The sequence below is a fragment of the Meleagris gallopavo genome, chromosome 1 (genome assembly GCF_000146605.3).
Source record: "Meleagris gallopavo isolate NT-WF06-2002-E0010 breed Aviagen turkey brand Nicholas breeding stock chromosome 1, Turkey_5.1, whole genome shotgun sequence".
Lineage (NCBI taxonomy): Eukaryota > Metazoa > Chordata > Aves > Galliformes > Phasianidae > Meleagris > Meleagris gallopavo.
In genome coordinates, this window is record NC_015011.2 from 39,232,273 (window position 1) to 39,247,630 (window position 15,358).

The 15,358-nt window shown below is 36.2% G+C and overlaps 2 protein-coding genes across 2 annotated transcripts in view; both read left to right on the forward strand.

Annotated features, from left to right (window-relative positions):
- OTOGL (otogelin like) overlaps positions 1 to 9,571 on the forward strand; it is a 92,523-nt gene extending 82,952 nt beyond the window's left edge. Inside the window, exons 56-58 of the mRNA XM_031553757.1 lie at positions 1,756 to 1,801; positions 6,026 to 6,105; positions 7,714 to 9,571. Of these exons, the coding sequence (XP_031409617.1) occupies positions 1,756 to 1,801; positions 6,026 to 6,105; positions 7,714 to 7,914 (327 nt within the window). The 3' untranslated portion in view covers positions 7,915 to 9,571. The remainder of the gene's footprint in view (positions 1 to 1,755; positions 1,802 to 6,025; positions 6,106 to 7,713) is intronic.
- A 3,930-nt stretch (positions 9,572 to 13,501) lies between these two features.
- The window catches only part of LOC116216706, an 11,115-nt gene continuing 9,258 nt past the window's right edge, over positions 13,502 to 15,358 (forward strand). The window contains exon 1 of the mRNA XM_031553759.1: positions 13,502 to 13,717. Coding sequence (XP_031409619.1) covers positions 13,670 to 13,717 — 48 coding nt within the window. The 5' untranslated portion in view covers positions 13,502 to 13,669. The remainder of the gene's footprint in view (positions 13,718 to 15,358) is intronic.

The window sequence follows — 15,358 nt, forward strand, 5'->3', positions numbered from 1 at the left end:
CTCACTACCCTTATTGTAAAAAGCTTCTTATGTCCAATCTAAATCTCTTCTGATTTGAAACAATATTCCTTCGTTCTGTCTCAGCAGACCCTTCTAAAACCTCTGTCCTCCTCTTCCTTATAGCCCCCTTTTGTATACTGAAGGACCACTATCATATCTTCCAGGGGCCTTTTCTTCTGGCTGAACAGCCTCAGTTCTCTGCTTGTCCTCACAGGGGAGATGTTCCACTCCTTGGATCAGTTTTATGGCCCTCCAAACATACTCTAACAAGTCCATGTCTTTCCTGTACTGAGCTCTCCGTATCTGGACACCAGCATCAGGTCTCACCAGCATAGAGTAGAGGGGCATGATTGCCTCCCTCAACCTGCTGACCATGCTCCTTTTGATGCAGCCCAGAATACAGTTGGCTTTCTGGACTGCAAGGACAACATTGCTGGCTCATGTCCAGCTTACCATTTACCAGTACCCTCAAGTCTCTGGCAGGCCTGTGCTCCATCCTTTCAGCTTATGATAATGAGGGTTCCAGCAACTCTGATATAAGACCTTGCACTTGGTTTTGTTGAACCTCATTAAGTTCACCTGGGCTCACTGTTCAAGCTGGTCTAGGTCTCTCCAAATGGCATCCCATCCCTTTGGCGTGCTGACAGCACCATGCAGCTTGGTGTCATCCACAAACTTGTTGAAAGTGCACGTGATCTCACTGTTGATGCCATTGATGAAGATATTAAAGAGCATTAGTCCCACTACAGACACCTGAGAGACTCCTCTGATTACTGATCTCCATGTGGAGTTTGAGCCACTGACCACCACTCTGTGGGCGCACTCTCACAACAAGTTCTTCATCCATCAAACAGTCCACCCATCAAGTCCATTCATTTTCAATTTGGAGAGAAGGACATTATGTAGACCATGTCAAAGGCCTTACTGAAATCCTCACTATCTATTCCCTTGTTCACTGGCACAGAAGGCCACCAGAATGGTCAGGCAAGACTTGCACTTGGTTGTCTCGTATCACCTCCCTCTCTTTCATGTGCCTCAGTATAGATTCCAGGAGGATCTGTTCCATTTCCTTCCACAGCGCAGGGGCAAGGCTGACAGGTTGGAAGTTTCCTGAGTCAAAAGGATGTCATCTTCACTTGCTTACATTTTTAATATCTACTCTGGAAAAAAAGAAAAAGAATACTATTGTTTGAGAAAAATAATTTAGCATTTCAATGGATGTGAAATTCAGCAGTTCACCTTCTGTTTCAGAAGTCTGTATTAATGTATATATATGTGTGTGTGTGTATGTGTGTATATATATATATATATATATATATATAAATACCCATGTATATATATAATGTTCTAAATAGCTCTTTATTAGGAACTTACTCTCCGCTTGGCGTATGAGTGGTGTAAATCCTTTTATGTCATACACAAAGTTACAAGAATGATTTTTATTAACTTTCTGACTAAATCTCAGTGGTGGAGAAATAAATGATAGTAGATGATATAAAAAGCTGTGTGTAGAAGTGATTTATTTGAAGGAGACTGGATCAGGTAAGATTAGTAATGACAAGTTCATTCCCATGTTAAAAACTGAAGAATCTGTGAACCAAACCTTCATGTGATAAATGTCTGTGCGATTCTCTTGATTTAGATTGTATTATTTTTTACTAGTTGGACATCTTTAAAACATGGCATCTCTTGACATACTATACACTGTTGCATTGAGCACAGTCTTTTTGATATATTCTCCCTTTATTTTCCCAGAATGGAGGAATTGTGCAGATGTACAATGATGGCTGCTGCAAGACCTGTAAGTGATGAAGGCTGCAATAAGTGCTAATATAGCTTTGGTTTGGAGGGCTGTGTTTTTTTAACTCCTTGCTGAGACAAAGATAAGGGAAAAGCATGCTGTTCCCCCCACAAATCAAATGAAATTGTTATAGTTACTTAACAACTCTTATTAAAAGTTCTTGCTTTGTTTGGCTGCTGTCTTCGTGGTTTTTAACATTATTGTTCTGGAGTATAACCAATTTCTCCAAATATAATCTTTGGAAAAATGAAAGATTACATTAATTAAAATACTGAAGAGACTACCTTTATTGCTAAATAGACTGTGAAATATTGCCAATATGATTTTCACCATAAAAGATAAGGATTTTCTCCCTTAAAATAAATTCTTAATTTGATTATCACTGTCCAAAAATACAAATTCATTCTGTTTTATCACAGTATATTTTCTCCGGTCAAAATACTGTAAAACTGAATACTGAAATAAAAATATTTTTAATTGGAAATGGTTTCTTTCAACTGTAGAATATATATTGAAATCCCAAATGAGGAAAAGTTTTGGGGAGTTGAATAATATTAAAGTTCCCTAGATACATCCGTAGATAAATCCCTGGATACAAAATTGACTTTTTGATATTTGGAAATACATTCACTTTCTCTGAGTGTGTCACTTTAAAACATTCTTAATGAATTGTAATGCAAGTTTGCATAAAGTTGTCATAACCTATGCAAGTTTAAAAGCAAGCTGCAAGTGAACTCTGATTATCTCTTCAGTTTTGACTAGAAAAAGTTTTCTGATCAAGTTCTCTAATTATCTGTACCTAAAAAGAAAACTCTGTAATATGAAATTAATATGAATATGAATTCATACGAAATATGAAATCAACTATGTAGTGCAAGAATTTGTTGAATGCCATAGAAATTACTTTCTCCCTCTTTTGACATCAGATAATAATAATAATATTCAGAATAATTAGTCTTTGGGATTTTTTAAAAGTAAATCTTTAGTTTATAATATTGAATAGGAATATTTAATATTCATTTTTATCTGAGATAGAATTGATCAGTGTTCTAGTTACTATGCTTTGCAAAGCCATGAAACAGATCTTAAAGTATTGTTACAATCTATCATATGCAAAGCATAGAAAATAAAAGCACTCTTAATAAACAAAATGCCTTTTTTTTTGTAATTATAATCAATAGAGAAAATTAACAGACCAGAATTGTGCTAAACGTTATACTTCAGAAATTCTTGCTGCTAAAAAAAAAGATATAATTTGTACAATTATATGCTATTTTTGTTGTTGTTTTTAACTAAAAGCATGTGCCCAGTGGTGAAGTGGATAAAAAGAGATGTATAAATAGAGCTTGCAACACCTTGGGGTTTTAATGGGAACAAATAGTCTTTCTGGAAGAGCTTGATTTGATGCATGCAAAGTGACTGCATATATTTAATTCTTACCTTGCCATAGAGAGTTGCAAAAGTTTGATTTACAAGGAAGTATTCAGTTTTATGTTTATCAGGAGAGTAATAAAGTTTAGGCTATCTTTAGTGAGACTTGAAGCAGCTACACAGTTCCTAAATTTGGAGGACTATCAGGAAAGCTCATCACCTTTTGCCAAAAGAAAAATTGCAGTTGGCAGTGTAAGAATTAATGAAATGTCATTTATATCAACATGTTTTTTTTTTCATGAGAAACTTATATTCCTAATGGTTCTGCCAGGTTCTGGATTGGGTCTATTACCCTTTGCCATTAGTCCAGTAGTGCCTACTGGTAGTATTAATTGTGAACCAGGTATTATTTTTAATAATGTATTTTCTTATTTTAGTAATTTAGTAAGCACTGCTTGTTTATATCATATATCTGTCATCGCCACTAAATGCAACCATGCATTTAATGGCATTGGGCCTGATACTGAGAGATGCTGATATCCTACTGGCCTTCCAGATCAGTATTTTCTAAAGCTTGGTCAGGGTTCACTGCTCAGCACCTGTCAGGATTAGGTTCATTGACTTACAGTATATGCTTTGGATGGTTCTTCCTCCTGTTCATTTCTTAAATTGATTGTAATACGTAAACTTACTGTACAGGGTAGCTATAACAAGAAATGATGTTACTTGTAAAAATATCATCATCCTAAGTAATGCTACCATGAGATTTTCTGATCTTGTGTCTCTGAAGTTTATGTCTAAACTATTTTTGCCCTTAAATATAGCAAAAGTGCTCATTCCTGTCTGATTTTATCCTTGCAGATATGGATTTATGCTGTACTTGTCACAAATAAATTGTTTTCAAAGTAATGAAAACTTTGGGGGAAAAAAACATGCAATCCTCAAAGTATGATCATGTGTTAAATACTTCTTAAAACAGAATTCTTAGTGATTATAGAACTGTTGCATTATGATAGTATTTCTTTTCTTTAATTGATAGAAAAGTTGCAGTAAGTGGAATAGGATCCCTCACTCAAATAAGGAGCAAAGAAAGGAAGCATACCTGAATTGAGTGCAGATCTTTTTGACAGCTGAAGAGTGAAAAGTATAGCAGCAGGGAAGTTTTCAGTAGACTGGTACCTTATATGCTGAAATGTCATAAAACACTGAATCACAGAACCACAGAATAGCTTTGGGTTGGAAAGGACCTGAAAGCCCATCTACTTCCAAGCCCCTGCTGTGAGGAAGGTTGCCAGCCACCAGCTCAGGCTACCTAAAACCTCATCCAGCCTGGCCTTGAATGCCTCCAAAGATGGGGCATCCACAGCTTCTCTCGGCAGCCTCTGCCAGCACCTCACCACCCTCTGAGAAAAAATTTATTGTTCCTAATGTCTAATCTAAATCTCTCTTCTTTTCGTTTAAAACCCTTGTCCTACCACTATTAGATCATGTAAAAAGTCATTCCTACTCCTGGTTACAAGCTCTCTTTTCAGTACAAGAGGGCCACATAAAGGTCTCCTCAGAGTCTTCTTTTCTGCAAGCTGAAAAAGCCCAGCTCCCTTAGCCTTTCTTTGTAGGAGAGACGTTCCAGATATATCTCTCTATGACTTGTGGAAGTACAAGGATTTTATTATCTACACACATTTATGCTGGAAAATGGTTTCCAATGAAAAAAAATAATAGGATTTTTTTTTTGTCAAGTGCTGCTAAGGAAAGATAATACAGGTGTCATCACCTTCTAGTTTCACAGGACAACCTAGTTTGATCCTGCAATGTTCAGATTAAAGTCCAGTTGAATATCTTGGTTACTCAGAGCTCACTAATCTTATAAAAGTGCACAAAAGGATTCTGGAGGAGAGAAAAGTTGTCCTTTATTTGTTCAGCTGAACATGCAGGCATGTGCTGATGGTGGAGAGGCCCTACTGAACTGTGGTTGTTCTTCTATATGCTGGATGCCCAGAATATAGATGACTTTGATGATTACTAGAACTTGAGATCAAAATAATTTCTATTACATAGATATCAATACTAAATAGTCTGGTAGGGACTGCAGCATGGAAGACTTTATATTTATTTCAGTATTATATTATGTTTCTATTATGTTTAATATGGATTTGCACTGTAAAGCTTTATTTTTCAAACAAAAGAAAAGATCTCCTATCAGTATCTCCCAGGCTGTACTGAAAATGTAGTATTTTCATAATCCTATATCCTATTAATGCTACATGCCTAGGCACGTAGCGTATTTAGCAAGTATTTTCATCTCTCACTTTCAAAGCTTTCTTCAAGGATCTATTTCTCCAAAGGATATTGAATTTTATTGTTCTGTTTGAATTTTAAGCATTCAAATTAACATCAAAGTTGTAATCTCATTCACAGCTTTATCTTCTCAAATTCTCAAGTTCAAGGAAGTGTAGTATCAAAATCATAATTTCAATATTCCCATTAAAAACAGAATTAATTCTAATACTATTCAAAATTTACGCATCTTTCTCCTAATTACTGTAATACTTGCTATATGGGCATTTTAAATTTTATTACTGTTTTTGTATTTATAAAATCTGTATAGCTTAATGCACCAGTTGATACTTCATGTGCCAGCTATAAAATTGATAATTCCCCAAAGGAATTTTTTATTAACATATGAGGATTTTTTTTTTAAAATTACATAAAGAAGTAGTAGTATCAGTATGTACATAAATGAAAATAGTGCATAATCATTAAAATTTTTTGAATATTTTCATGCTTTTATTATAAAAAAATTGGTACAAACGCAAATCAATTCAATGTGCATCTTTTTCCATGTTTTATCAGGCAAAAAGGAAGAAAGGGTTTGCCAGAAAATGACAATCAGGACAACTATAAGGAAAAATGACTGTATAAGTCAAAGCCCGGTAAGAATTAAAAAAAACCATTTTTCATGCTGGTGCTACGGCATGTTCATGTCAAGTATCAAGAAGTAGGGTACAGCTATCTACAAGCAACAGAAAACGTTGCTGTCTTCTCAAAACAGGCCTTTGACCTGATGAATGTTATTCTACTTGTGAAAGGAATTAAATCAGCTGTTCCTGTGGCTGAAAGAGCGAGCCCTCCTACCTGGCTTCAAATGGAAAGTACACAGAGTATTTGCACAAGTACACTAAACTCTTCCCCAGGAAATAACATCCCATTCTAAAAGAGTAGTAGAAATGTGTCCAATTACAGTGTGATGGTAAATGAGCTACACTCCCCCTTAAAGAACTTTATCTCTGCGTGTCATCTCCTCCACATAGCATGTCTCCGTATCATAAACTCACAGTTCCCTTTAATTTGTCATCCACTTAAGGTATCTTATTTTTCATCTTTGATTTATTTCCATCTATAAAACCCAGGACTGGTCTGATAAGAATGTAACACTTAAAAGAGAAGCAGTTGACACAATGTTTTGGGACTTCTGAAAGGCCTCCAGTAAGATTTTGCTAAAAAACCTTAATAGTCTTAAGGGGAGAGGCAACACACAATCACAGATTGAAAGCGGGGCAGGTTGATTTCCAGCCTGATAGAAGGAAATAAGTGATATATATAAGGCTTCGCTACAGTAATAAGAGTGTGTGCTGTATTTATTTAGTTTTAGAAGAGTAAATATTGAGGGAGTGTAATGAGAGAGATTGTTTATGATTAGGACAAGATCTAAAGAAGTTATTTTTCTGCTCTCAAGTGTGATGAAAGCTATAAGACTACCTATTAACCTAAATTTCTTTGAATATGGCTTTTCTGTTGAAGTGCTGCTTGAAGAGAGTGCATCAGAGAGCACATTTCAGAGGCTTCATTTGTATAAGAAATCAAATTAAAACAATATCACAAAAAAACTAGGTCTAGTATAGTCATTTCGGATTTCTTAGCATATCAACGTTTGTTGAAGTTCTAATTAAAACTACCGATCTACCAATTTCTGCTACAGTACTGGCTAGGATGATTTCACATAATGTTGTGTGAGAGAAAGCTTGGCCCTGCTTTAGTCTAGTGCACAAATAATTTTATAGCCAACCTCTTCCCTTGCTGGATGTTGCACCCTTAGTTGCAAGCACTGAGTACAAAAGGAAAATGCTTTTGCACTATTACACTTTTCCTCTTTAACCTTCAAAGAGAGTGACAGACTATCCTTTGCTTTCCTTAGAAGAATATAACTTTTCAGCAGTGAACATGAAATGAATGTTAATTTAGCTACGATGTTTTGACGTTATTCATCAGTAAAGTAAGGATTTAGTTTTGTTATCCACAGCACAAAGTTGAGCTTGCTCCAAGCTAAGAAAGAGTGTGTGATTAAATAATGAAAAACATATGATTTCACATAAACTGTACTTAAAAATGTATCTCCATTTGAATGAATTTTAAAAGTTAACTTTTAAGACCAGAGTTCTTTTCAAATGTAAAAATGGATTTTAATCAGAAAGAAGTTTGGAATGTTACATCTTGAAAACAAATCCTAAGATGTCTAATTGCAATTCTTTATTTATTCATAGATAAATGTGGCTTCTTGTGATGGAAAATGCCCATCTGCAACAATTTTCAATGTCAATATTGATAGCCATTTAAGATTCTGTAAATGTTGTCGAGAACATGGAACGCGCAATCTGACTGTGCCTCTACACTGCTCAGGAAACGGCACTGAAATTATGTATGTCATTCAAGAGCCTGTAGACTGTTCATGCCAATGGAACTAAACATTACTGTGAACATGGTTTTATTTGAAGAACTGAAATACACCAGAGTGCATTTTCTGACCTTGGATGGATGTAGTATTGTGCAGAAAAGAATACGATATCAATGATGCTTTATAATGTAACTTTTCTGAAATTAAGTAGAGATTATGTTGTTTTTCAAATTTCATTTTTAAGTATCAGCATGTATAAAAATAAACATATAAAACCTTTTCTACAAGGTGTAATTTAGGTGTCATTTACTTTTCAACGGCTTTCTGATGAGCTGTTGATGTCTTTGTTTCGTGTTTTGAATTTGTACTTACCTGTTAAATTTCAGAATTTATAAGTGGTTCTGTCACTTCTTTCAGTGGTTGGATTTTCTGTTGAGGACCATCATTGGAACTAATATTCAAAAGCAAAAGATGCATATAGTGGTTTTGAGAATGACTGAATTAATTTATTAAAAAATATGAAAAAGACATTCAACGCAAACATTTCTTTATCTTGCTGAAAGGTCTATCTTTTGTCTGTTAAACTGTTGACAATGACTGGACTCTGCTTAAGCTAGAAGTCACTGAGAAACACTATGACTATGGTCTAGAAGTAGTTTTATTTCTAGAGTAATAATGTCTTTAAATCATTGGCATTTATTTAATTTTGGTGAATAGTATGTATGTTAAGCATAACGAAGTAAAGGTTGAAGTGTTCAAACATTTCTACCTTTGTAACAAACAAAGCTCTTTCTGATATGAAGAAAATTATTTTTTATGATTTTTTTCAGCTTACACAAGTAAGATATTGGGTGTCTGCTTCCTAGATGTAGAATAAAATTCGATGTATATACATATTTATTAAAAAAAAAAGAGACTGCACATTTTAATTTTTCATAATGTGTTTCCTCCTTTGTTTGTCAGTTTGAAATTTTGTGTCCGATAAACACTGCTTTCTTTTAAGTATAGAAATTTGGACTACTGGCTGAATCTAGGATTTATAATTTTTGTGTACAGGAAGAAAAGCCTCCATGTGAAGTATCTTTTGAAGAGCCTAAGTGTGCTATTAGTATTCATTCAGGTTGTGAGTCTCCGTGATTCAGCACCTTAAACTGAATATGCTTTCACTTTTAATAAAAGTACCATGTCATCTTACTGTAAAAGCTAAGAACACAATTTTAGCTTGTTTTTGGAAGGCTACTTTGCTTCATAAAGTCGCAGAATGGATCATGGCTTAAATGATGACAGAGGGAGTTTGGCCATTGGCCTCAGTGGGTTCAGTATGGTCCTTAATATGTAAATGATTTCAGAATTATATTTCTTGATTAAAGCTTTGAGAACTTTTGGTGAACTGTTTTTATTTCAGACTGTCATCATCTAATTACAGAAAGATTAGATTATTACATTGCTTTATACAATGAAAAATAAGAAATACAACAACATTGAAATCTAAGGCTATTTCGCAATTTTGTGTGAAAAATCTTCAAACTTTTACTATTTACAGTTTGATTGCTTATGAAAAAAACAGTATATGCATTGAAATCAGTCTTTGCTAACAAGACTCAATGTACTCATCCATCTCATTAAAAATAGTGACCTGGTTTAAAAATGAAAGAATGATCCATTGAATTGTCAGTAAAATGTTTAGCAATTAGAAAGGTACAGTGATCAACTAGTGTTTTTTTTTTTTTTTTGAAAGTATATGCTTTATTTGCACTTTTTTTGACTTGATGGCAGATATGTCTTGACAAGTATGTATACTAAGGCCTGGAACCAAAACCTTTTTGACACTTCTGTAGGAATTTGTGTACAGAAAGTTTTCATAGAGGACAGAAATGGAAAATAAATCATTGTCATAGCTGTTAAGTTTGTGTACTCATACAACGAATTTTACAAATCCTTGGAACTTCTTGATTTATTAAAATGAAGATAGGAATCCTCTGTTTACTTCAAGAAAGACTGTCCCAAAACTTCTTAATGAATTTAGCATTTGAAAATAGAATGAAGAAAGCTCCTACAAGATGTCACTTTTAGATGCAATGACCAAACGCTTGTAGTTTGATTAAACACTGTGCTTTCTATACATACTGTGCTTTTGTTAGATTTAGAATCGTATTTGTAATTAAAGATAAATTAATAAACGTAAGTTGATGTGTTTCATTTACCTGTATCACTAAGGGTGAACAATAGTGTAGAATCTTAGATTAACCTAGAATTAAAAACAGATAAATTTAACTCAATGGTATATATAAAAAAATGATATTAAAAGATTTTTCCCACTTAACCATTTTATTTTTTAGAAGATCAATAGCAGTTGGGTCAGGATCCTCCCTGAAGCATAAAGCAAAACCTTTATGTCTTTGGTGGAGCTGAATAGAGTCTAAGGGTGCCTTTCCTTTTATAGCTAAGCTTCAGATTCAAACATATTTGGCCTTGTCAGCGAATAAATGCCTATTAAATCTTGTCAATCATTTTCTGGACAGTCATCCACCCACATGATCTCCAAAAAAGTGAAATTGCCTAATGTGATATATTTTACATAACATAACGTGAATTAACCCTTGCAGCCTTTGAAACAGACATCAGATTGGAATGCCTGCAGATATCTTCTCAGCCTGTAACTTAAATATAAGTGTAGACACAACTACATGGTTATATCAAAATTTCTCTGTTTCCAACTCTGCATTCCTACCTCAGTCTCCCACACAGGAAGTATGCACAACTTGCTTTGTGCGGGCATGCTGTGAACTGGTTTTAACAGCTGATACAACTCAAACATAATCTAGTTTCACTCCGCAATTAATTAGATTGTTTATTATTGACTAAAAGAGCTTTAATATCCACGGAGTTCCCTCCCTTCCACCCCTTCTTAAACTAAGACTTGAATAATTTCTACTCCCCTAAAAGCAAGGCTGGGAATGCATACCTTTCTCTGACTCCCACACTTCCATGAGAAGATGCAAAGAACTGGAAAGCAGTCTGTGCATGACCTGCTGCATGCCTTACTCTGCTATCACAGCGTGCCATGTCATTTCAACCCTTTGTAACTGCCAGAAGGGTAGTTGTGCTACTTTCCTTCAGTTGTTGTAGTTCTTCAGTTACTACAGTTCTCTTCTACATGAGCTTGTAACTATAATTCCGCTGTTTAAGGGCTTGCCCGTAAAACTATGCATACTTTTTTAGGGATTTGTGATTTGTTTTAAGTCAATATACTTCTACTAAATAGTTAGGCTTTGGCCACTTTATTTGTAGTGGCTGGATTTTATATTTCAATTCTCTTACGGCCAACTCACTCACTGTGACCAATTTTTGCCTACCAGTGTTCGGGTGTTCCACTTATGTGTGTTTTGTGTGTGTCTGTCTCAGAAAGACTCGGTGTTTTGAGACAGGGCATTTCCTAGCAGCAACTTCTGATTTACTCTGTTCATCTTTGAACCTGGAAAACACAAAAGTTCAAAAACATCATTTTTTGTGAGGTTCCACCAGTCTCTTTACTAGTTCTAAATAAAGTTCTAAATAAAACTCCAATAAAAAAAAAAGTATTCCTTTTTCCACAGTGCAAATTTCAGCTGCACACAGCTTTAAGGAAAAAAGAGGAGCAGCCAACTGAAGAACAAGACCTATCTCAAAACAATGTATTATGTCATGATACTACCTAAAAATATGCAGTAAATAATAGGATGAATGTTGCTCATTTTTATGCTATATGCACACAATTATGCTATACTTAATGTATTCTGTGACCATTTAGTTTGGAAATAATGCATAAATGATATTTATCATCATATTATACTGATTCAATTTCAAAGAGCACAGTTGACAGCTAGTTTTCTTTTAAAAAGATTGAGTTTGGAATGACTGGGGCACTGCGAGAAGTTTACCTCCAAATTCAGCCTACAAACAAGAGGGGAGTCAACCTTTTACAAGGGTAGATAATGGTAGGATAAGGGGAAATGGTTTTAAACTGAAGGAGGGAAGATTTAGGTTGGATACCAGGGGGAAGTTTTTCACCAAGAGAGTGGTGAGGCACTGGAACAGGCTGCCCAGAGACATTGTGGATGCCCTGTCCCTGGAGGTGTTCAAGGCCAGATTGGAAGGGGCCCTGGGCAGCCTGGTCTAATATTAAATGTGGAGGTTGGTGGCCCTGCATGCATCAGGGGGGTTGGAGCTTCATGATCCTTGAGGTCTCTTTCAACCTGGCAATCCTATGACTCTATGACTCTATGATTCTGCGAATCATTACTTTAAATTTGGTCAAAGGCGTTTGAGCTTTCATCTGTTCTTGCAGATTTTGGGAAATAAATAATGTCTATTTCTCTTCTGGTACTAACTCTGTGTTTCACAGACAGGATGATGTAGGAAGCCAGTATTGAATTCAGCAGAAATGCACGGATTCTGAGACCATCTTTATTCCTAACTGGTCCCATTGCATCCCTTTTCACACAATCTAGTTAAAATTTTCTGTTAGTCTAGCCAATTGAAAAGATTAAATGCATTAATTAAGCTAAGTTGCTTTGATTGTATTCGTTACTTTCCACAGACATACTCTGAAACTCTGTAATGTTTTGTTGGGAAGTATTTTCTCCAAGAAAACCACAGCCAGAACCCTGGGAGCAAGTATTGCACCTCGCACATGTTTATTTATGAAGCCTCAAATGTACTGCTGCAGCATGGAGGGAGAGCTGAGGAACACCCGCTGGCAGTGCATGATACTCTTCCAGTATTAAGAAACCCTTAGCATTCACACAATCCTGATTTTTTTTGGCAAGTTCCATGTGGTGTAGGGCTTTCCATACCACCGAGGTGTGGCCTTACCCAGATCATCAGAATGGGTGCCATTGCCTCCCTTCAGACAGGTGGAATCTGGGCAGCAGAGCCGTTCAGCAGAGAGCAGGAAGCAAGTGGCCAGTGTCAAGTGTGAGCAACGTCTCAGCTGGGTGTGAGGGGACCTGAAGGGATCTGGAAGCTGGTGTTTTTTTTTTTTTTTGCCACGAATGCTCATGACTTGGTGACATTTCAGAGATAGCTCTTTGATGCATTACTGACTGGATGTTGAAGGAGTCCTCCAGCAAACAGGTTGGGTTTGTGTGAGGGAGGAGATCTGTTTTGAGAAGTAGGAGTTTACATGTTCTGTATGCAGTTCCACACCTGCTCATGCAGTTCCCTGTGAAATCTTACCATGCACCTGTCTTTTGATGACCAACTTTTAACAGAAATTGTCACAAATTCATAATGTTTATATCAGTTCTTCTAGGATACTCTAGAAGCATGTTGACAGAAAGTTCTCCAGGGCTGCCTGGCATTTCTTTGAAAACAGTTTTAAGGCTTACAGCCTTATTTTGAGTATTGACCAAGACACAGCTTGCTAGAAATATGTACTGTGGAAAGTAGTTTTAAGAAGACGTAAGGGCTTCTGTGGGTTTAGATGGATTTTAATCCTTGAACTGGTAGTTAAAAAAAAAGGAAAAAAAAGAGAAAAAAATGAACAACCTGACATTTTTGCCTCTGGGGGTTTTTTATTGGCTAACGAATAACATGCACCTTCAGCTTTCACTGAGACAGTAAAAAGCAACATCCCTTTGTGGATGCTGAAAGCTCTGTGTCAGGCGGGGGAAGGGGCAGGGCGGGAGAGCAGAGCCAAGCCAAGGGCAGGCCATTGGCTGCAGCTGCACCCATGTCAGGCATGAGTGGGTGTTAGTTTTCTCTTATTCTTAAGTGCCTGAGCACAAGTTTGTTTCAAAGCTGTTGTAATTTGAGCGCACGCACTGGGAATATAACATTTCTTTATGGGTCAAGCAATTCTTCTCCTGCTTTTATTAAAATACTTATTACAGGTAAGAAAAATACTCCCTTCTTGGAAGGTAGATAGATTGAATGTTACAATTTCATGGTTTGTGATTTGAACTGATTTCTTGTCACTTTGACAGTTGTTGGGAGCTCTTGTTTATCACTGCTGAACATTGCCAGCCTTCTATCTTCTCTCTAAATTGTTCAAAGCTCTCTTGAAAGCCTTCATCTGTTCTGCTGCCTGCTGCTTCTGGTTAGTGCTGTTCCCAGTGTCTTTAGCTCCTTAACTAGCTCCTATTGCTTGGAAACCCTCTGGTCTGAGGAGAAACACGCTGTGTTCATTCTGGTACACAGGGGTATGCTCTGCATACTGCTTTAGGAAATATACAAACTTAGGAAGTATAAAACTACGTACATAAGAACCACATAGCTCTCTTACCTCTTAATTTTCTATTAGCTTTGCAGTAATTTGGTCCATGTTTATCTGTATTTTGACTTTGCATATGCAGTCTTGAATTTCTTTCTTTGTTTTGTGACAAGGATGATGATAGTGTCCTGTCAGTCCTATGTACAAATACTTCTCCACTCCTGTAGGGAAGAGAGCTGTGTGTTTAGGATGGTGAGCAGCCTCCCAGTGTATTCTGTATTCCTTCAGCACATGCAGATGGTGTCCAGTTGTGCTGTCCAGGTTTGAGCTCAAGAAGAGGTGGTTTTGGGGACTGCCTGATGTTGCAGTCAGTGATTTGCAGCAAGCAGGGATATGTGCTGTTGAGAGTACTGTCAAAACTTCAGCTAGTTCAATATCAAACCTCCAGCAGTGGTGAAAAGCAGGTCCTTGGGGATGACTGTAAGAGCTGCGTAAAGCATGAGAACTGTATATAGTATGTTAGTTTCCCACTATTTGCAGCTTAACATGGATGTAGCTTTAGTGCATTTAGTGAGCTTTAGTGTAACTCTCTTCCATTAGCTAGCCCAGCCTCCTCTGAAGCTTTCAATGCTTGTTGTAAACTTTGGCAAAGACTCAGATCAGTTGTCCTGTCCTGTGTTGCTTTTTGCTTGGTTGAGCCTGAACTGTACCAGCTGTGTTTTTTTCCTTCACAGTTCTTGTGCTGAGAGAGACAAGGGAAGAGCAATCTCTGCTCACTTATGGCTACATAAGATTTTATAGACCTCTGCTGTTTCCCCTTATCACTTTTCAGATTGAAAAGTTTACATTTGTCATTTGTAAAGTAGTAGTCTACAGAAGTCAATAAATATTTGTTTAGAAAGGCACCTTTTTAGTTAGTGTGCAGCTAGCCTAAACATATTTTTAAAGATTAGTTCTTTGTGGCCCATTTAAAATCTTTTTAAAAATTTCTTTGGATAGGAGCTTAAAATGTATCGCAAGGTATGGTCAAGAAAAAGGAACATTCTTAAGCTCCATCATCAGATACGTGGAAACATTGAATATGCAAAGTACACTTGCAATTTCTATCATTAGTTGTAGGCCCAGCAGTACAGTATGTATGTGTAATAAAAATAACATAAAGTATTTCTGAGAAATACTAGGAAACTATTAAAATGGCTAAGTCACTTATTGGCAATTATATGGTGGTTTTTTTTATATCTTTAAAAGCAAAATGTCCTACCCTTCAGACTGCATTGCCTTGTATTTTAGTGGTATAATGATTCAATTCCTGCCTTTTTTT